This window comes from Callospermophilus lateralis, chromosome 4 (genome assembly GCF_048772815.1).
Source record: "Callospermophilus lateralis isolate mCalLat2 chromosome 4, mCalLat2.hap1, whole genome shotgun sequence".
Classification (NCBI taxonomy): Eukaryota; Metazoa; Chordata; class Mammalia; order Rodentia; family Sciuridae; genus Callospermophilus; species Callospermophilus lateralis.
Window position 1 is genome coordinate 134,253,685 of NC_135308.1, and position 24,229 is coordinate 134,277,913.

A 24,229-nucleotide genomic window follows, 5' to 3' on the forward strand; every position below is an offset into this window, starting at 1 on the left:
CTTTCCCCAGTCTTCCTACTTTGAGAAGTTATCGGTGTATGCAGTTATTTCCTTTCTGGGAGTTGTTAAATAGTTTAATATTCTAAAACTGATGTTTATTTCCTATTATAGAAATAATATTTTATTTAAAAATGGCTTTACTGTTTCCTGATTTATACTTTACTGATTTATTTAATTGATTGCTTTTGCTCCAAACACTGCAGACATTGCCTATTGAAATTTTATATAAATAATACTTGGAACTTCTGAATGATAAATAAAGTAGCTAAAGGATAATAGTATGTAGGGATGAATAAGTGAAAACAGAGATAAATCAAAGACTTCAAGAATAAAGGAAAAGAAAATGTATACTCACCTACTGAAATTTGCCATTTGGTAATTCAGAAAGATGTACTGTAAGGCTATGTCAAAGTTTCCTAAGCCTGATTTATGAATACTCTTATGCTAAGTATATTTCTTAGTTTATGATATTTGCTAAGAAAAGATCATGATTATGATGATGATAGTAATATAATAATAAATCAAACTAGCATTAGCAAATAATTGTATTATTACTTTTCTAAATTCCCACAAATAAACTATGGTCATGTATGATAGAAAGAATTGCTTAAGTAGACTTTGTCTTAAACCAGATTGTATGAGGGAAGGACAAAATTTCATTGGGTTTGATAAATTACAAAACTACTGAAAACTGTTTCAAGAGAGCATTGGAAAATAGAATCCTTTCTCCACCTTACATCTTTTAATCCAAATTCAGTAATTTGAAAAGAGAGTAAGACAGAATTGTTAACACTTTGACTATATTCTATGCCTCATTAATATTCCTGCAGTAATCTTTGTGGGAAAGGGAAAAATTCCAATTAGAAAGAGTTAAGTGATAAACACAGCATGTACTCATTTATTATCAGTGTACGTATTCATCATACTTTTCTATTATTGCTGCATAGACTAGGGGAATATGAAAACCACAGCACTGACTAATTTTGTGCTTGAAATTGGCAAGTAGGCATGGGCTAGGAGAACATTAGACTTTACTTTTGGGCTTTAAAGAGGGTATTTTAAGTGTTTATTTATCTTTTCTCATTGCCACCCTCCACCCAGATAAAAATCTTCAGTATCATACAAAATCTCTATTATATTTCTCTTAAAGAAATAAACAAAACCCCCTTTTACCTATATCCCTCACATTAATATTGGCCTATTTGCTCCATTAAATTAGAAGGTTTACATATTTTTTTTCTTCTATAACTAGAGTTAGACAAAAGAAGGATCTTTGTTTTAAGGAGCACTATATACAGTTCATATTTAAAATATAGGTTATGAATACCTCTTATGTACAAGTGTATATTCATGCAGATTAAAACTTTTCTTTCTCCTCTTTGTAGCAGGGCAGCGGTAGTAATCCAGGCACACTGGCGTGGTTACCTTGTGCGCACACAGATCAATTTCTCTACACAAAAGCATACTGCTGCAGTAGAACCCCTGCCAAATTCCTTCATCAATATTCCGACTATTTTGAAGAAAGAAAAAAGAAAAAATACTATGAATATCCAAGAACAGATGGAGAGGGCTGCTGTTCTTATTCAGGTAAATTTTAATCTTTTGATAACATGGTTAGTCATGAAAGATTTATTGGTCATCTTTCACTAGATTATTCTGTTTAAAAACAACCCCCAAATCTAAGTGATTTACAGTTACATGACATGTGACATACAGGCTGTAGGTTAGTTATAGATTGGCTGTGGTTCTGCCTAGTATCTAGATTGAAGGAATGGTCTTTAAAACTGAAATAGCATTTTTATGGCTGTGTCAAGGTGAACCACACAGTCATATTTAAAATATCTCCTCAAATGTGTCATTTATCAAATTGTTAAGATTTGGTTAGCTCAAGCAGGTCTCATTTGACCCAATTTGTAGTTATTTCTAGAAGTCTATCAAAATAATTGTTAAAGTTCTTCAAATACCCATTTTATTTAAAAATTTAGAAAGAGAGCAGTACATAGATTTAGTCAATGTCACCAAGACCAGATGTCGAACCGAATTTTAACTAGATTATATTCTTTTTAATTTATTCATTCTTTTTTTCAATTTGATGGGTAATTTTCTAGCCATAGAATATAAAATCACAAACAAATTTTTGCTAAAAAGGCATTTACATTCTGATGGAAGAGGCAAACATAAACTAAATAAATATATAAAATTTGATCTGTAAATATCTGTAGTACTGTGCCTCAATTGAATGATAATTAGCTGAACAAAAATTTAGCATTTCCCTTTATTCATACATTTATCAAATATTTTTGACATAAAAATCTTGCTAGTGAATGTTCATGTTAATAATAAGAATCAAGGGAAAATGTAAAACAGGATAGGAATATCAAAGGGAAGTTTATACTTTTAGATCGAATGGATATGGAAGACCATAAAATATGACACTAGAGACAAAGACTAAGCCATGGGCTATCTAGGGGAAGGATATTCCAGACAAAGGAATATCAGGTTCAGAAGTCCTGAATTATAGAATACTCACAGTGTTTACAGAATAGCAAAATGATTGTGTGACTGGAAAATGATAAAAGGGAAAACAAATAGGATTTATAAGTCATAGATTATTGTATAAGACTTTGGTTTTATTTCTATGATTCAGAAAGACATTCAAGGACTTTAAAAAGATTAATCATGGACTGACATGATCAAGCTCACTTTACGTTGCAAATATATTATAAGAGGGTAGCAGTAGTAGCAGAAAAATGAGTTGGGAGGTTAGTGCAGTATCCCAAGAAGAAATAATGGTGATACAGACCAAAATCTTTGCAGTGGAAGTAGTAAGATTATCACATTCTAGACTATTCTGACTTATCTTGAAGATCTGACATGCATTTTGGAAGGAGAAGCTGATAAAGTTAATGTATAGGCATATGGTGTATAAGAGATAAGGAGGAATCAGGGATGCCTTCTAGGTATTTGGCACAAACAACTGGAATAACAACCTTAAATTTAAGAAAATAAAAGAGAGAATCTTTTCTCTAAATTTTCTATCTGTTCATTTAAGGCTATAGTTTTCAAGAAAATCGCCTCTGCCTTGGCTCTAATGAATATATCCAGTATTTTAGATTACTTAATTTTTTTGTACATATTCCGCCTAAGAGCAGTGCATAGACAAAGCTGGTACTGCTGCCAGATAATGGTAGAAATGGGGGTAGTGCAGTTGATTGAAGGAAACTTTGAGAAAAAGTGAGAAAAAAATCTAATTTCTATCTCAAATATTATTCTGTTGCATAAGGAATGTAGATGTCATGAAGCCCAAATTCCTGTCATTATTGGATGTGTGCAATGCATTTTTCAGCATTAATGATTAATGAGTAGTCAACTTTTCTTCATTCGTCTCAATAAGGAGAAGTCCATTATCTTATGAAAGTGTCTATATTAGTAACTAATATCACTTAAAGATATCGCTGGGTGAGCTTTTTTGTATCTGTAATTAAAAGAAGCATAATTTAGTCTTTCTTTGTAATTTAGGGCAAATTTTCTTTTATATTGTACATCATAATAGTCAACTCACTGAATTCAACCACTTTTTCTCTTTCTGGGCATAATTATCTAGTTTGTTGAATTACTTATCATAAGATATAAATTCTAGACTGCCTAAACATCCTTGGAACACAGCATAATGTGGAAAAAATATCCTAGTTTTAGAAAGATTGAAGATTTCATGAAGAATGAGCAGGAAGCTGCTTTCTGCTCACTAAAATTTCCATTCTTTACTTCTTCCTGGAATATTGGCCAAGTTGGTTTCCCAGCTTCCCTTGAAGTTTATTGTGGTTCTCTTTTAAAGTACTAGTCAATGGAATATGAGTAGAAAATATATGCACAAGTTGTATAACTTCCCCAAAAAACCTCCAATAGACATTCCTTCATATTCTTTTTATTTTCTGATTGGCTGAAATGTAGACAACCTCTGGGAACCTGTGGAAGCTATCTGCTAAAACTGAAATAGCTGCAAAGCCTGAATCATTTCATGTTAAAGTGCTGTCTTATGTGTTTTATTTTGGCCTCCATTAGTGTTTATTATGTGATCTAGAATTAATTTTTAAGTTAATATACATTACAGCAACCCAAAGTATGTAAATATAGCTTGAGAAACAGAGATTGATGTTAATATATAAAAGAGTGGAATTCCAGTATAAAGGATAGTGGCAGTAAAAAAAAAGGGATTATATGTGACTAGAATAATAAATACAGTGCAACTAGACTGTCAAAGAACTAGAATATTAAAATGTGTAAGAAATTTGAATGTGTAAGAAAGATGAACTAATTTTAAATGAATTACCAGAACTATTATGCCTTTTAATAGAAATTAATGAAATAGGAGGATTACTTACCAACACATTTATATTTCTAATAAAATGGGACTTGAATTTCTAACCTTACACAGTTCCATGAAGAAAGTATCACTAGGTGTCACACCAGAAACACACACACTACAGCTTTGTAGAAGGTCTAGCCTGCTAATCATTTGGATAGATCCATCGTGAGGCATGATGAATCAATCTTTTAACTCAGTCCTTGAAGGTTAAATAAAGGTTGCCCTTTCTGTTCATTTTACTGGTTCTATCCCTAATCTTGATATATTATCATTATATTGGTATAAAAGAGTGGGGGTGTATAAATATAATGACCTTAGAGAAAAAAATCAAGGGAAAGCAAGCATGTCTGCCTAATTCTTAAACCTTGCCAGAGCAGGGTCAGGGACAAAGGAATGTGAAGGGCACTTCACTTTCAAGAAGTCATCTGTCCATTTATTTCTGTTAGGGAGAAGATATTCTAAAGTGAAGCAAGTAACCAAGATAACATAAAATATTCAGATGAAGGAATCTAAAATAATAATAATAAATAATCCCCATATTACAGGTGTTTAAAAAATATATTTCTTTCTAAGATAACTTGTATATACTAATCATCTAGAGGATGTGACATATTCTGGTATGCAATAAGGACCCAACTCTATGGGAAAAAGCAATCATAAAGAGGGGGATAGTCTTCAAAATGAGTGAGTTAAGAAATTAAGGCCACTTTTTAAAGCAGTGCTTCCAATTTTGTTTCTCCTTACACAAAAATACACCGTCTTTGGGGCTGGGGATGTGGCTCAAGCGGTAGCATGCTCACCTGGCATGCACGGGGCGCTGGGTTTGATCCTCAACACCACATAAAAATAAAATAAAGATGTTGTGTCCACTGAAAACTAAAAAATAAATATTAAAAAAATTCTCTCTCTCTAAAAAAAATACACCATCTTCTATTTCTATCATTTAACATTGTTCAAGTTCTTGAATACATTTATATTTTCTTCTCTTCAGTTTAGGAGAATTCTGTACTCTCTTAAAAAGTTAAAAATTGTCCATAACAAGTTACAAAGCAGGAATATTATCTATACTGCAATTTATTTTTTAGTGGCAAAAAATGATTAGTCAATTTCAATTTTTTAACTTTAAACAATGTTGAGTATTACATGCTTTCTTTATTTGAAAAACTAAATAAATAGAATTTCTAGAAGTAATAGAGCAAGGATATTGGGGAAATAATGATGAGAGCCCATTGTGTGACAGTCATGGTCTTACCAATATATGTAAGAAATTTCTAATTTAATTTAATCTTCACTACGTTGTATCAGAGAAAGGAGGGTAATGATGATCTAATCATTCATGACTTTTATGATTTTGATTTTACAGATGAAGTTGAGCTCGCTTAGTGGTAATAACAGTCATAGTCACAAATCTAGAGGTTAGGAAAAAAGAAAGATAATATCAGTGAAAAGGAGAAATATAGTTTAGGCAATAAATATATTAGAGAATAAAGCCCCTCTTGGATTCCTAGACCTACCACATACTTACTTTTCCCAGAAAATAAATTGCAGTCTGTGAATGGAATCTGAAGACTGAAACATGTGCAAGAGCAAAAAAAAAAAAAAAAAAAAAAAAAAAAAAAAGAAAAGAAAGTATATTTTCTGAGGGAGTAACTGTGTCTGCCATATTCCTTGCTTCTGTGTAAGGTTTTCTTAGAGGAAGCTGAAAAACAGCCTGTTGAGATTGATGGTGAGGTTTGATTGAAACAAATTTCTTCCATGTACAAAAAGTGGAATTGGAAGTAGCTGAACAAAGAATGCTTGAGAAGGGTATTTCTCAAGTTGAGAGAAAAATTGAATTTTCACATCAGACATGTTAGATGGGTAGAGATCTTAAGTTAGGAGGAACCAGTCTTTTTGATGGTGCCATCCCCATCCTAAAAGTAAGATAGATGACTATACCTATTCTTGGAAGCCTGGGTTTCTCATGTCTTTGAGGATAAGGATGGAAACACTGGGAAAGTCAAGTATTTATCATAGGGTGCGAAAAGAAAATCTCTGCTACTCTGTATCAGAGACTAATCATGATGAGCATAATTGAGAATTGGATTCATCACTTATGACAGTCCTCTAGCTCCAGATACAGTGTGACATTGTAAGACACTGTATGTCAGCCTTTATCAGCAGTCTGCATGTCCTACCCAGGATTACATGCCTGAGAATTAATAACAGCAATAACAGATTTAGCACAGCTTCTGATTTGTCTGAGTAGTAAAAGACCTTCAACTAATACTGAAGGTCCATAGGTACTCAGGGCTCTTCTATGTATTTTAAATGTTCTTTAATTAAATGTGTACAGATTCACATTTGATGGACAAGTTGGTCACAGAATGAAATTGCATGGAAGTTGGCACTTGTGGGCATCTAAAGAAATCTTGCTCACTGTTTGGAACCTTAGGTTGGTGTCTCATAGATCCACTATGCTTGTATTCAAATGTTAACTATACAATGAGGGGTTTCTGGGATACTTTATTTAAAATAACCACCCCTTCCCAATGCTCCCTACTCCCTAATCCTAATTTGTTTTAGTCTATGGCATTTTTTAAGCATACTATATATTTTTCTTATTGCATTTATGTTTTATTTCCACCTCCATAGATTTTTTTCTGGTATACTTTCTAACTGTTCTATCAGAAAAAGCTTAGTTTTACACTTTATTATGTTGATTGTTAAACTACCAGCCAATATTGACTCTTTTAAAACCTAACATATATCTCCTTCCTCATCATTACCAGCCAATATTGACTCTTTTAAAACCTAACATATATCTCCTTCCTCATCACTAGATTGTGTGACAAAAATCACACTTTCATGAATATTTCTTTATTACCTTCTGTATGACCTATTGCTCTCTATATACCTGTAATATATTGCTAAAATGTGATGATTAGTTTTCAGTATCTCCAAATATCATATCAATATTCAGACTTCCTATCCAATTTTACAAATGTTAGTTTACAACATTTTCTTAATAAAAATATAAGCAAATTCAACACTTTTCCTTTGGTTTACATGATACTTATAGTTTAACACAGAGCGATTCCCTTCTTTTCCTTAAGGTTCATTCACTGAAAAAGCCAGATCATTTGTCCTTTATAGATTTGTATTCCTCTAATTTCGCACAGTGTGTTCCCAGTGCATTTAATATGTCTCATGCTCATTTGTTTTTGTGAATCTACAGCAAGATCTAACATTTGATCTGATTCAGATTTGTTTATTTTCAGCAAAGATACTCTGTAGATGGTAGTATGTGTTACAACAAAGTACTTAATATCTGGTGGCTTCCTTTTCAGTAATATTAGTGTCCATTTATAAACATTGCCTATGCCAACTATTTTATTATTGATCTGTAAAATTATAATTCTGTACATTTTTGCTACTTCGTTTATTAGCTAAAACATTTCTATACAGGAAATTTTTTTCTAATTAATTATTTTAGATACCCTGGGTTACACAGTTGATCCTGGAAAGGCAGGTTAAATGCTTGATACTTTTTAGATCAGTGAGGTTTCCTAGCATCTTCCAGAGGTTACCATAATGCATATTATTATAATGAATTCATTAACTTTACAAATAAATAATATAATGTTATATTATAGTTTCTTTTTCCCAAGTAACACTTGAGTCAGTATGCTTTCCTAACATTGTCTTCATTTGCCCTATAATCTTGTACATTAATGTATGTATTTCCATTGCATTTATTCTTGTTAATGTGCAAATTGTTTCTTATTTGGCCAATGTGTTTCTTCAAGTTAACCTTTTTGATACAATTCAGTAGTCAAAAATTTTTACTTCCTTTATAATTTGATAACAAACAATACATTGTTTCAAGTTCACTTACTAGACATTTTGTCCCAGGCTTGCAATCATTAATTTCTTCAAAGATCCTTGGTTTGCTTGGTGGGAATAATATACAGAGACCCCAATCTGGATTTTAGCAGAATAAATTGCTGTAGATACGGTCATTATTTTTAGATTTTTTTTCAATGTGCTGAGCTTGAAAACACATTTTTTAATATTTATTTTTTAGTTATAGGTGGACACAATATCTTTATTTTATTTTTATGTGGTTCTGAGGATCAAACCCAGAGCCTCACACATATGAGGCAAGCACTCTACCACTGAGCTACAACTCCAGTCCCACTGAAAATACTTTTTTAAGGAAAAAAACTTACCATGTTTCATACAGGTTTTTTAAAATTACATTTGGGACTATATGATATTTATTTAATTTTTACATTTGCAATTTTTCTTTATAAACTCTTGGTTCCTACTAACATAATTGCTCTTTTTTTTCTCTGTTTCATTCCCCACCCTCTCCATGGAGTGTGGAGAGAGGAGAGGTAGGGGAGTGGGTTTATACATACGTATAAAGTAGAAATAAACAAAGACCATAGAAATGGGACAAACCAGCTATTTATTCAGAGTGTGCATGTACATTGTTCTGAAGCCAAATCTAAGCAAAGAATATTTAGAGAATTCAAGTTTCTATTGCCTTCTACCTAGTTTTCTGCTTTTGTATGTAACCATATTAAAAATAAATTTTATAATTTATACTTTTAATTTTAAATGTAAGCCAGCATTATACTTCAATATGTTTATTTAATGTGTATGTTTATAATATATTTATATACATTTTTCATAAACAGTATTATGAAAAAAAAAATAATTATTTCTTGCCTGTATTTTATACTTAATATATTCTGAAACTCATATGCAGTATATAAACATAAGTATATATCTATATATGTTTATATACAGATACTAAAGCTTCATTATACTTAGATGTATAGTTTGAAAAGCATCCCGGCTCCAAGATTAGTAAGTAATATGAATATTTTAATTAATTTTTACGGGGCATTTGTATATGTTGAAGATTTCCTAAATATGCTTTGGCTTATTTTGTACACGGGGCGTTTGTATATGTTGAAGATTTCCTAAATATGCTTTGGCTTATTTTGTACATGGGGCATTTGTATATGTTGAAGATTTCCTAAATATGCTTTGGCTTATTTTGTACACAATCATTTGAAAATCAGCAAAATTGGTCTTCTTTGCATCTCTTTCTTCTTAGTTTAGAATGAGTCCTAGAGGAATTGTCAGATAATTGATTGGTTGACCTACATGTGCAGTTGAGGGAGTTTTAAAGATTCTTTTCTGCTTACCACAAAGAAAATCTCCTGAGATTCAGACACATGCAGTCATTTAATTTATCTTACAGTTTTAAGTGTCACATAAAGTTCAAAAAACAGATTATTGAGCCATTAAACTAAGTTCTAAGATGTTTTATCTTTCTAATGGGATAACACAGAGAATCTGGTTTGGGGTTTGATCTATAACCCTGTATAACATAGTTTAAATTTTTGTTTAGGCAGTTTGGAAAGGCTTTATTTTGCGAAAGAAACTGACAACAGCTCTAGAGGCCATCAAAAATGAAGAATCTGAAGAAGAATATGAAGAAATAGAGTTAAAAGATTTTACATTTGATGAAGTAAGTACCAACTCCAACAAACAATATTTATCTTATAATATTACCTGTACACTATTTTGATGTATACCAGTTTCTAAGGTATTTATCCTAGTAATTTTATGTTATAGTTTCTTTTTCCCAAGTAACACTTGAGTCAATATGCTTTTCCTAACATTGTCTTCATTTGCCCTATAATCTTGTACAATGTTTAGAGGTGGTCATAGAATGGTTACAATATTACCTTGTACCATTTGAACCAGATCTCCAGAAGCTAATGTCTTATGTAACTACAGTAAAGTTACCAATTTTAGAATTAACATTGCTGCATTACTGTGATCCAGTTGACTTTATTCAGATTTTCCAGTAATCTCACTAATGTCCCATTTTTAGTCAGATCAATGAAGACAAGTTACATTTAGTTGTTATTTTTCTTTAGTTTTCTTTGAACTGGAAAAGATTCTGGTTTGTTTTGTTTTTGTTTTTGTTGTATTTCATGAACTTAATTCTTCATTTAAAAAGTACATAAGTCTTTCCTTTATTCATGATCTAAAATATTAAATGGAAAATTCCAGAAATAAATAATTTATTAGTTTGAAACTGTGCACAGTCCTGAGTAGTGTGATAAAATCTCATATGGCCGTTCATCCTTCCCAGGACATGAATCATCTCTTTGTCTCAGGACATGAATCATCTTCTTCTCCACAGTATCCACACTGTATATACTACCTACCCACTAGCTTCTTAGTAGATATCACAGTTAACTGATCACTTTTTCAGCATCATAGTGCTTTTGTTCAAGTAATTCTTTATTAGCATTACGCCTGGAATTGGACTATAAAACCAGTGAATGATGCTGGCAATGTTGTCTATATCATCGATTAGGTTTTGTACAATACATGGTTTCAGGTATCCACTGGGGTCTTGGAACCAGTATCCAGTGAATAACTCTAGGAGTTAAATATAATTATAAATACACACACACACACACACACACACACACATATCATGAGAATTTTGACATTCAGTAATAAGATATTTTCTTTTAAATTCAGTCAGAAAAGTTAAATCTATTTTATGTATTTTCTCTGTTTGTCAGACATAATTTATCAAGCGTCTCCAAATTTCACTGTAATATTGAATTATGAATTCATTAATATTGTATCAGTAAGTCTAAGATGAGGGATTGCAGTTTAACTCAGTGGTAGAGCACTTGCCTAGCATGTATGAGAAACTGGGTTTGATTCTCAGCACCACATAAAAATAAATAAATAAAATAAAGGTATTGTGTCCATCTGTAGTTTAAAAAAAGAATTAATAAAAAGACTTAAGATGAAGCTATTATTTATATAACACTATTGCTCACATCTAAATTATTTTCTTAATTATACATAGTCATATCTTAATCAAAAGGAAGCCTTTTAAAATTCAACATTATTCTTCTAGGATACAAAATCACCTTTCAGAGCATGCTGCTAATCAGTATGTCTCTAGAAATGCCAAGATTATTATTTTTTAATTGATGTGTAGGTAAAATAATTTTAAAATTGACAACTATTTCACATTATTTTGTCTTCAAATCTCAAATACTCAAAGGAATTAAATTGTTTCTGAAAATTCCCTTATAAAGTCAATTATTTTTCTGTGGGAAAATTTATTTTTATTTATACTCAGTGAAAAAAACAACAACTAGCTATCTTGAAAATAATTAAAACACTTTTAAATCACCCTACACCTTTCATGCAAAATCCTTGTAGTTTATTTGCCTTTGTAAATTTCTTTCTGATGTTCTTCAGAACTAAATTTAATTTACCTTGATTTTGAAGAGATGAGTTAATTTATGCCTGCTTTCTTCACTGAACAGAATTTGTTTACAATGAACTTCAATATGGAAACCATTATGCATAATGACTTGTATTATTGAGAAGCCAATTTCTATTCTTTCTGAAATTGTCATACTGATTAAAAAATATTATAGAGGGATTTTTGAAATATACACAATATCAAGAAACTATGAAGGTTTTTTTCATAGTGGTGTTGTACATTTTTATAGATTTATTCCTAGCTATTTGGTGTTTGCTGATATCATGCTTGATTAGCATATAGAAATGCATTTTATCTTTATTTTTATTTTATTGATTGTGTATGCAGCCACTTTGCTGAAATTGCTTATTATGTTTAATAGATTGTCAAGTCTATTAAATATTCTATGTATCTAATCATATCACCTATGGATAATGATAGTTCTTTTTCTTTTTTCTAACTTTTATTTCAGTTGTTTTTCTTATTGCCTTGTCCTGATTATTACCTCAAGTACAATTTGCATAGTGATGGTCATTACATTCTTTTCTACTTCCCGGTTTAAGGATGAAATTTAAATACTCCCCACTAAATGAGAAGGTACATGTAGATCTTATAGAAAATATGGGTTAAGGAGGTTATTCCTTAGCATCTTCAAAGGCAAGATGATGATGATAATGCTGCTGCTATTGCTGCTGCTGCTCCTGCTGCTGTTAATGATGATGATGATCCTATATATGTTATTTGGGATATATATATATATATATATATATATATATATATATATATATATATATATATCTCAAATACTTTCTATACATATAACTGATTAATTTCTAACACTAAACCTTGTCTTCCTAGAATAAACTAATTTGGCTATAATGCATTTTCTTTTTAACATACCAGTAGATTTGACTTGCTAATATTTTGTTTATGATTTTTTCATTTGAATTCAAGATGTTGAGACTATAAATTTCATTTCTTGCTTAGTTATATCTTTGGATTTTGGTGTAAAGGTTGTATTGGCCTTACACATGGGGTTGAAAAGTGTTTCCTCTGCTTCCCCCAAACCATTGCAGTCTTTGGGATCACCATTATACTCTCTATTATGATATTAGCTTTTTCAGATACCCCATATATAAGTAAGATTATATGGTATTTGTCTTTCTGTGCCTGGCTTATTGCACTGAGCATCATGTTCTCCATGTTCATTTATCTTGTTGCAAATGGCATAATTTCTTTATATTTGTGACTAAATAATATCCACTTGTATATGTTTGTGACCTTATCCATTCACAGACAGATATTTAGGTTGATTTCATGTCTTAATGATTATGAGTAATGCTACAATAAACATGGGAGTACAGATATCTTAACATATTGATTTCATTTGAGTAGATCCCAGAAGTGGGATTGTTTGGTAACTTGGTAGTTCTATTTTTAATTTTTGAGGAGACTCCATAGTGTTTCCTTTAATGACTGGTAATAATTTACCTCTCCACCAACAGTATTAGACAGTTCCTTCTCATCTGCATACTTAAAAACTCTTGTTATCTTTGTCTTCTTAATAATAGTCATTCTAATAGTTGTGAGGTGATGTGCCATTGTAATTTTAACTTGTATTTCCCTGAAGATAGTGATGTTGAACATTTTATCATAAACCCGTTGATCTTTGTCTTCTTTTGAGAAATGTCTATTCACATACTTGATCCATTTTTTAAAAATCAGGGTTTTTTTTAGTTTTTCATATATTTTAAATACTAACTCCGTATCAGATGTATAGTTTATAAGTATTTTCTCTTATTATGTTGTTTGATCCTTTGTTTCATTAATTGTTTCCTCTACTGCTCTTCTCTGTAGAAATACAAACATTTTGTGCAATCCCATATGTCTAGTTTTGTTTCTGTTGCCTGTGGCTTTTTATTTTCAATGTCCTGAAACATTTTGTGTTTTAATTTTGTTGTTTCTATTGACCTATCTTGGAGTTCACTGACTATCTCTCCTGCTTTATCTAATCATTTTTAGTACATCTCCTGAAGTCTTTATTTCTTTTGTTTAGTTCTACAATTTCTATTTGATCCTTTTATTTAAATCAACTTGAAGTTTTATATCATCCTATGTATATTTTCTTGAACATTTCAAGTGTGATATTTTTGAAAGTTTCTCAATTAATGAAATGCCTGGATCACTTATAGGTTTGTTTCTATTGGCTATTTATCTCTTGGATGTTTAGTCAGTTCATCTTCTTTCTATGCATTTAATCTTTGGTTATGTACCAAACTTTATCTATGTAAAGATGTTGTTTTCTTTCTCTAAAGAAGATTTAATTTTATTCTGAAAAGCAGTTATTGTGTGAGCAGAGATTCTTTTGAGGCTATTTTTTGTTTGTTTTTTTTTTTGTTGTTATTGTTTGTTTGTTTTGGTATGGCTGTTCTATTTCTTGTTTCTCCTAAATTTAAAACAGTTGGGTGTTTCATCTGAAAACCTGGGGTATATATCAGGTTTCTTTCACCTTGTTTATCCCTGAATTCCAATCCCTTTCTCTACTCCACCAAATGATTGAAAAATGTCTTCTTAGTTCTTTAGTATCCCGTTGTGTCTGTTGTGCTGTGCTTTTCAGCATCTTGTGTGCACATTTATTACTTGGAATTAGAAAACGTGAAGGGAAGTTGTAGACATGACTTTGAGCTCATATTTCTTTAGTTTGCTCAACTCTGGGATCTTGGTCCTTCACTATTCACTGCTTTAGTATTTGTACACTTCAACATTTTTCACTTTATTCCAGTGAAACTCTCCAAGCAGTTCTCAAATTTATGTTTGGCATCTCTTTCCTGTTAATAAATTTCAAACTTTACTGAAGGAACATTTTCCTGAAGGAAAATATATGGTTCACATCAGCATCAAACTCTATTTTCTAAGGTATTGGCTCTCTCCTGGTTGCCTTGATTGCTCTTAGGTGCCTTGAGCTTCTGTTTTTTTAGATGATAACTTATGGAATATTGATAGAATTATCAGGAGGATCTTAATTCTAATTCAAGCTACTATCATCATTGTCAGTATTATTATCTTTATAAATGAATAATATTTTAATCATCAGTGAGTATCTTAAGTTTTCTAGGTAGTATTTTTACCATGGTGAACAAAATATATAATATTTCTAACCTCACAAGGCATACATTTTACTCTAGGTGACAGCACCCACATTAATTTACAGTATACTATAAGATATTGAAAATACCTATAAAAATAAGATTAAGGGACAGAACATAGTATTTAATTGAAATATCAAATAAGTTCTGTATAAAGTACAGCATTTAAATAAGGATTGAAAATAAATTGAAGAAGTAGCCATAGGATAATACTATTTTGTGCTAAATATAAGGCAAGTCTTCAAACCTTGAAATATGTACACAATATATTAAAGGAACGGAAAGTTTAGAATAGGCAGAACTAATTAGTATAGAAGGATAAATAGAGGTAAAAAACAGAAAAATGGCTATGGGTTAATTCATATAATACCTAAGATGTGATATCAAGCAAGCACTTTGGATTTTATGTCAAATGCAATAGAAAATTATTATTAAGTTTTTAATATGGGAAGAAAATGTTGTTATTTCTGTTTTAAATGGATAATTTTATATTTGATTAAGAGATAATAGGTCAGGGGTGCTTGTGACTAAAGCCAAGTATTAATTAGGAAGATAATGTTCCTTTTTCTTACTTTGACATTGCCATCACTTTATTTTCAAATCATAGCAAATTACCAGGATGCTCCTGTATTTTAAAATTTTCTATATATAAGACTGCCTTTACTAGGATTTTCCTTTTTTCACTTATTTTGGTGAGAAAATAGATGCTGTTTAAATTAAGTGTTTTGGACTTTTACAATGTAATATAATCATATAAAATGGAAGATTTAGCAGTAAGGTAAATTTGAAGTGCTTGCAGCAGTTTAGGAGAATCCTACTTGGGCATTTTCCTTGTGGAGAAACAATAGGGGCAGTTCTATGAATAAAAGATGATTGATTTTCCTCTCCCTTGAATGCCTCCAGGGTCTAAGGTGTTCCTTTCAAAGGTACAGCATATTGTTCTGAAACTAACTCCACAAAATTACAGTGTACCATTTCAGTAGTCACGAATTCACTACTTTTCTGTTTTCCAGTTATGGCTAAAATTTTCATTTAGAAAGTTTGAGAACAAGTCCCCAGTGCATTTTTATAAAACTTAACCAGGATTAATTTGAATAGCCTGTCTCCTTTCAGGCAGACTGTATCCTAAGGATTGATCAGTCATGCTTAGCTGTGCTTGCTTTTAGGGAAAAGAAATACTCATAATTTCCAGGAGTGGCCAGGAGAAAATCCTGAGTTGTCAAAAATTTGTCTTTATCACTCCTATGCATTTCTTCCTATACATTATTTAAGAAGTGACTGCAAGCATATGTCCCTTTTCTGATGATAGTCATATTCTCCAATTGCTTTAACAAAAAGGATTAGAGAAGAAAAGAAAGAGCTGTCAGCTCATTATCAAGTAACTTTTGTGATAAAAAGGCGCATAAATATCATACTCAAAGAGTTCAGAACCTGATAAATTATTCAGACTACTTTCAAGGACCACATTTGTATGGCCAAAGTCAGCTGATTTATAACCTGTGGATTATGATGGGACCTCCTCTACTACAGGACAAATGATAAATTTTTCCAGAGTCACAAGTCTGACACACATTAACAGTTTCTGTATCTGAAAAAGAGTCAGGAATACCCAATCAATGACATAATATTGGTCATTCTCAATGGGAAATGGGCCCTTACTATGATCATACATATGAATAACCCAGATAGTTGTATAAGCAACTGTGATTTGTTATTTGAGGGCTCAAGCAGGATGTGGTTAATCTGCTAGTGTGATGACACTGGCAACACCCCAAGAGTAAGTTGGATTTTACCTAAGATAAACCATCCTAAACCAGGTGCTAGAATTTAAGGGAATCTATGTTAATGGAGATCCCTTCTCAACCAGTTGTGGAGTGGAGATTAAGTTTCCCTAAGAAGGACAGGCTGCCATTTTTTTCATGTAAAGCTGACCTGCCACTGAAGCCAGGTAGCAACATATTTTGATATACTCTTTTCTTTTGATGAGAGTATTTTTGGAGAGCTTCTTCTACCTTTAATATAATTGAATCCAAATCTGGTAATATCTAACTAGAGAGTCTCAAGGTCTCCTAGAGCCAGTTATTTAGTTTCTAACAGCCCAGCAGGAAACTAACAGGTGCTTTCCTATACAAAGTAAACCCTAGTGGCTGTGTCAGGAATGTCACAAATCCAAAACCACTAAGCAATACCTCCAGGTAAAGTCTGCCTCTATTGCCAGAGGTTCCGCATTGATGGGTGTTAGACTTTCTCTTTTTTTAATATGAAGAACTGAAGAAGTAGTTGTTTCTCTTTGTCTACCGGAAGTACTGGGCAGTGTTCATTTTTCCACAAAGTCTCAAGAAACTACTTGGACAAAGAGACCCAGAATTTTGTCCAGGTTTACTAGCCACACCTCCTGGCAGAGGTGTGATAATACCACAATCAAGCTGAAAGTGATTTTTTTTTAAAATTGAGATATAATTCACATACCATTTTGACTTGGCAACCAGCAGGATATCATCTATATTGTAAAAGCTTTGGACATCAGAGGGTGGAGAGGCTCACACTAAATCCTGTCCCACTAGTCATTCCACTGGCAGCAAATCACAAATTTTGTCACATGAGAACTTCACAATCTGCAACTCTTTCCCTATTAGTATATTCTTATCTGACACTCATGGAATGCGAAAGTAATCTTATTAATATCTTAGTTTCTACTATGCATTCAGATCTAGAAGCAGCAACAAGAGAACAATGAATTGGCCTAAAGGAACCCACTCATCAGATAACTTTAGCTCCTGCCTCCACCATGAGCTGAGTCCAAAACTTGTCCATTGAATTTACGTGCTCCGTATACAATGGTTCTTGGTAGGTCAGTGATAGAGAGAAATGTTTTTCTGTCTTCCCAGGCTGTCAGCTATGCAAACATCCTTGAAAAGATAGTCTAGAAAAAAGCTGTCACTGGACATGCAGATGTAGGAGACTCCAGTAGAATTGTTTCCTTCCATTAATTATCTTCTATCTATAATATTCATAATGAACCTCTCAAATAATGATGGATAAGATATTATCCAGAGCCTTGAGCCCACGTTGAAAAATAAGTTTAGCAATTTTAGTAAGCCGAGATCTCTTATTTCCTTTGGGGAAAAGTTTTGCAACTTTTTCTAGAATATAATAGATATGAAACACTAAAATAGACTATTTTAGTAGTCCGATATAGTGGTCTACATTGGCCCTTTTATTTTTTTTAACCTTTTTTAATTTGAAATAAACTTTAGCTGATGTTTTTATTTGTTAACTTAAGAGCTTATATTTTAATTTTACTCATGCTATTTAGAAGTCAACATATAAAGAACCAATGCAATTGTCTTTAAAATTATATATATATATATATATATATATATATATATATATATATATATAACTTTTTTATTAGTACATTATAGTTATACATAACATATAACATTGGGGTTTATTGTGACATACAAGCATGGAAGATAATTAGTTCCCTCCCCTCCTCTCTCTCCCTGTACCTTTTCCACTACTCCAGTAATCTTTCCTCTGTTAAGTTTTAATTTTTTAATTAGTGTTTTATAGATATACATAATCTCTATGAAAGTAAAATTCACTGTGGTATATTTATATATGTTCACTAGGATAGTTTGGTCAATTTCATTTCAGTGTCCCTCAAATTCCCCATCCCTCCTCCCTCCCCTCTACTCCACTAATATCTCTTCTATTTTCAAGGAATTCTACACACCCACCCCACCCACTCTTTTTCCCCCTTATTTTGCTCTAGCTTCCACATATGAGAGAAAACATTTGACCCTTGATTTTCTGGGTCTGGCTTATTTCACTTAGCATGATGTTCTCTGGTTTCATTCATTTACTTGTAATTGCTATAATTTTATTCTTCTTTATGCCTGATTAAAAATCCATTGTTTATATATGCCACATTTTATTTCTCCATTTATCTTTTAATAACCATTTGTGCTTATTCCACGCTTGGCAATTTTGAGTTGTGTTGCTTCAAATATTGATGTGACTGTATCACTGTAATATGCTCATTTAAGTTCTTTTGAATAAATATCGAGAAGTGGGATAGCTGGGTCATATTCCTAGTTTTTTTTAATTGTCTTTAAATTTAAATGACTGATAATGTATGAATCCTTAAACCCAAAGAATACGAGAAAAGCTAATGTCATACCATAAAATCAGAAAACCACGATAATCAGAATTGGGTTTTGTCTCAGTCTTAAGTCAAATTTAGTATTTTCAGGAATAATTTTAAGAAGGAGGCAAAATGTGAGAAGCTGGGCAATTTACTGATCTGGAGTTTATATTTTATCCCTGTCTCAAATAGGATGTTATATGTTATGGTACACTGGAGGAAAATAGTCTCTTGATTCCTTTTATTGTGGTGCCCCTCTGAACCATAGTCATTGTTAACAGAAGTGGGAAAGAAAAAGAGTAAAGACAAGTGATATAAGTGTAGTGGAAAGAGACATGTTTGCCATACAACAGTCATATTTAATGATATAAACACCTATTCTTCTAAAGTAGGAGAAGTGAAGAAGTAGTTTAGAAAGCAGAACTTGGGGTTCATATTGGGCCAGCTTTATGAACCTCAATGATTGTGAGATGCTATAAAAGATATGAAGAAAAAAATTCAAAGTAATTCTTTTTGGTGTAGTTTAAGCATCACCTTGGACAGAAAGGGAAATTGTTGAGCCATACTGGTAGAAGTGAGTCATGTAAGAAAGAGGTCAAACTATTATTTTTAGAATCTCTATGACCATTCAACATTCACTGACTTGAGGCTTGGAGCAAGTCTTGTCCTCATTTCATGAGTAAAATTAAAGGATTTTATAAATAGAATGAAAAATTTTGCACACACACACACACACACACGCATTACAACATCTGTGTTATTTGCACCTTCTCTTCCTGATAGCTTTATTTTCCATGCTATCAAAATTGAATTATAGGATAATGTTTTCTTCTATGGACAAAAGCCAAATATGTGTATGTTGGATCAAATGTTTAACTGTGAATATTCAGATACAAATATAATCAAGTTCAAATTCACTTTCAATATGTAAGTAAATATGACAATAGTCCTATAGTAATAAGAATGCTTTATAAACCCTTAGTTGTAAGTCAAAGGATATCTGAACATAAAGTTTTCTTAGAAATAGCCAAAAATAGTATAAATGTGCAGTTGTAAGCATGACATTCTAAGATGCATTTTAAAAAACAGTGCTGTATTTATAACTCTTGGCCAATTCTTCCTGGCACTTTGAAATTTTATTTTCCTCAATGTACTAGGTAATGCTAAATATACTTGATAATAATTTTGGTTGGTTAATAAATTTTGTTGTATAATAAATTCTGGTTGGTAATTATTTTGGCTGTGATTGTATAATGGTAAAATTACACGCATCTTTAACCTCCTCTGTGAGCTTCTAGAAATTTCTTGAGGATAGAATTATCCTGAAATCCCATAAAAGTTTGTGATCTTACATTCAAACTAAGAAAAGGTGTTTTGCAAAGTTTTCTGTATTTTTAATTATCAATTTTTAAAAAGCAAACTTTTCCCCAGACTTATTTATATAAGTTTTTCAAGTAAGAGTACTCTTTCAATATCTATATAACAAGGCAAAGAGGTCACTGTGCTATGGGAGACCTTGTTCTGCTGCAGAGAGAAAACAGCTGAATTTCCAAAGAACATTCAAAAAGGAGTTGGGTTAGCAGGTGTTTAAGAAAAAAAAATTGTTCATAAAAAATTATCATAAAACTCAGCCTCCATCCCTGACAACACTGTTCCTTTGCCACAGACACTTGTCAGTTGTCACGTTGCCTTTTGTAATATTGTTTCCTTCATATCTCTCCTCATTTTAGCAATTTTTCATCAGCTGATGTGTAGCAGCCCTTGATCTTCCCTCAAAGAGATCTAGATTTTCATCTATTTGTCATCAAGAAAAATTAAAAAATCTAAGTCCTAAATCCCATTTGCTATTTTGCATCAAATAGCAATTTTTAAATGGTTCAGTCATCAAATTTATTTATCATCCATCATAAGCATTTTGATTGTATAAGTCAGTGGGAGTTTACTGAATTTCTGGCATGATTTAACATGTAGTTAACATTAGCAGCTTAGATATATTGCAAGTAAATTGCAATAGTTTATTTTCTTAAATTCCCCAGACATATCAAAACAAGTTCCCTTCATGTCAACTCTTTCATTTAAAAACTGACACAGTCTCTTGATTCCTTTTATTGTGGTGCCCCTCTGAACTATAGTCATTGTTTCTGGACTGCCATTTTCAAACCTTTTCTCTCTGTGAAGATGAGAAGGAGGAACACTAATGGTTCTGATGAGAAAATGACTTCTCTCTCTTGCACATGCTCTGTGCTCTTTATTTGGGAAAACTAAAATTTGAATTTTTAATTAACAAAAATTATTTATTGTGTAACACAATGATGTTTTGAAATATATATGCATTGTGGAAAGGCTAAATCAAACTTATTGTATGGATTAATACATATATTTATCACTGTTGTTGGTGAGAATGCTGAACATTACTTACTGATTTTCAAGAAGGCAATGAACTGTTATTAACTCTAGTCACCATGTTATACAGTATATCTCTTGAACTCATTACTCTTACCAAACTGAAAATAGCAATTAATAAACCAGATATGTGTTCCTAAATCATAGATAACTATAATACGCATACTAATAATCCTTATCTGGAAGAAATCTTGCAAAGTACTTAACTACTGAATAGATGTGCCCTGTTTACACACTCTTCAAATAGTAGAAGATTTCCTAAGACTGAAAGCCACATTGAAAATTTGTCAGGGCACTGCCAACCTTTTGTCAGTGTGCCTTTGTCCTGCCTTTCCTATAGTCTTTCAAATGGCAGTCAAGAAGTACTGGAATTGTATAAATGAAAAGTGTATTTAAATCTCCTCAGAATATAATCATTCTAGTTTTAAATACAAATTGTTTTTATTCAGCTTACAGCCTTTTAAAAAATTAATCAGTATTCCTCTGATGCTCTTGTTTTTTCCCCCAAAACAATCCAAAAAATATTATAGAACCACAGAAGTCTTTTCTAAGCTATGTGAGATAATCCAATTAAATAAAATTTGGATAATTATATTTTAAATATACAATGATAATATAATCAGTACAATTTCATTATAGATAAAATTTGGAAACTATGTGAATGGAACAAAGATGTTTCAAGCCGAAGAGAGAGGAGATTTAAAATAGGAGTTTCAAGAATTTAATTTGAATTTATATTTTTATTCAAATGGTTGGATTAAAGCATAATAATAACAGGAACCATATTCATTGTAATGTTTTATTCATTGACTAAAATTCTGGTTTCTATCAGAAAATTTGTGAAATTTGTAACAAACTAAGAAAAACCTGGCTTATATACTCTGGTTTAAAAAATTATAATTTTAATTATATATGTTTATTGTAATGTTTTCAATCATGTTTGCTGGAAGGTACTTTAATTTGCAAAGAGCTAAAATATTATTTTACTTGGGTAGGTCTAGATTTGGCTCAAAGTCATAGTTTTAAACAGTTAAATACCCAGAACAATCTGTACCTCATTTTAAGAGTACTTAAATATCAAGTTTTCACTTTATACGAAACCTGGAGATGAAAAGACTTATCCCATTTCTTAGTATGTTTGCATCATATAGTTGCATATCCTCTCACAATAGCAAGTAGCAAATTCCCTGTAAATAAAAATTCTGATATGTTTTGGCAACATTTGTAGTATATAAGACAATTTAAAGGAAACAGTGAAAGCTGTGCAAACTAAATTTTGTATATTTTAATGTTACTATTTGTGCAGGCTGCCTTAGAGAAAGAATGGCTAGATTTAGATTCCACCCGCTTCCCTTCACAAACACTGCTTCTCTCAAACCAGCTGCACTGGCCAAAGGTAACATGTCATGGAAACTTCTGAGTTCTCGATCTTTGTTCATTTCTTAAGGTTATGCTATGCTGCAGTGATTAATAATACAATTTATTGACTTGAAAAACATAATTACTTTTAGAAGCCTTTGACTTCCTCCTCATCCCCAGATGTAATTTTTCATGTAGCTTTTCTTTCATTTACTCCTATTTTTTTTCTTTATTTTGGATTTCTTTCAACACTTTATTTCACAGTAGCAAAAAAAATAATAATAATGATATGCTTCAGCTGCATATTTGGCAGTAGACTAAAATCACTAGTTGACAGCACTTTAAAAATACGAAAATATGCATTAAAAGGGCAGCAGCTGAAGATTCTCAGTCAGAGGTCAATGGACTGCAATATCTGTTATTTATTTGATAATCTTTGAAGTTTTTGTTTTCTGAGATTTTTTAAAGATCTTTGCTCTTAATCATTTTACATATGTGAACTATACCAAAATACGTGTTCTACATCATTATAAAAAGTCATGTATGAATTCTCCAGAAATTTCATTTTAAAAAGTTTTTAATATTTTTGTGAGTTTCCCTCATGAAACTACTTGGTAACATGAATAGAAAGCAATACTTTATAAATGATAGAATTTTCCAATTTTCTTTACACTTATTTACATTTTTGTTTGACAAGATCTCTGGAACTTTGAAATATGATGATGCCTCACTTAATTTACCAAGTCATCCAGCTCAAGCATGGCTATGTAATGATAAAGAAAACTGTTTTTCATCAGAACACACACACTTAAATGGCAGGTAAGCTAAATTATTCTCTTAGGAAATCAACCTATAAATGATAAAACATTATATTCCTTAAGCAGCATTACAAAAATAGATGTGAATTTACTTGTTTAAAAGATGGAACAACAATCAATATTAAAAATATCATTTTTTTGAGTTTTCAGTGTAAGAAAAATGTGAGGTAGGTGCGTTAAAGCAACTACAAAACTTATGTGTTGGTGAAATAATGTAATTAATGATTGCAAACAAGTGGATCTTTACTGCTTTATAGGTAGAGATAAGAATTAGAATAAAAGTCCCAGTGCTGCATTACTTTCAGCAATAGGATTGAAATATGCTTCAAGTAATTGAAATGTAAACATTTAAAATTAATGGCAGACTTTTATTACTTTTCAAGATAAAGTTTTTCTGTAAATGGATTTTATTTCCAAGTTTGAGACAACATAAACAGCTTGTACTTTTAGACTGTGCTGATATTTGTGTTGATTCAGTTAAAAGTCATTTATTTCTATTGCCAGATCAGAAAATGGAACTTTATCCTGGACATCTGAATCTAAGACTAGTAGAAAGAGTTTACTAAGATCTGAAAAAGAAGAAAAAATTTCAGAAGAATGGTATGTAGTCTGTTTTACACTAAAAATTAAGAAATTGAGAGATTAATAAATGTCCAAGACAGATAATTTTCAAGATTTGAG

At 31.4% G+C, this 24,229-nt stretch overlaps 1 protein-coding gene across 1 annotated transcript in view; it reads left to right on the forward strand.

Annotated features, from left to right (window-relative positions):
• Lrriq1 (leucine rich repeats and IQ motif containing 1) overlaps nt 1-24,229 on the forward strand; it is a 155,901-nt gene that overhangs the window by 74,267 nt on the left and 57,405 nt on the right. Inside the window, exons 16-20 of the mRNA XM_076853193.1 lie at nt 1,386-1,587; nt 9,774-9,893; nt 22,678-22,767; nt 23,428-23,549; nt 24,053-24,148. Coding sequence (XP_076709308.1) covers nt 1,386-1,587; nt 9,774-9,893; nt 22,678-22,767; nt 23,428-23,549; nt 24,053-24,148 — 630 coding nt within the window. The remainder of the gene's footprint in view (nt 1-1,385; nt 1,588-9,773; nt 9,894-22,677; nt 22,768-23,427; nt 23,550-24,052; nt 24,149-24,229) is intronic.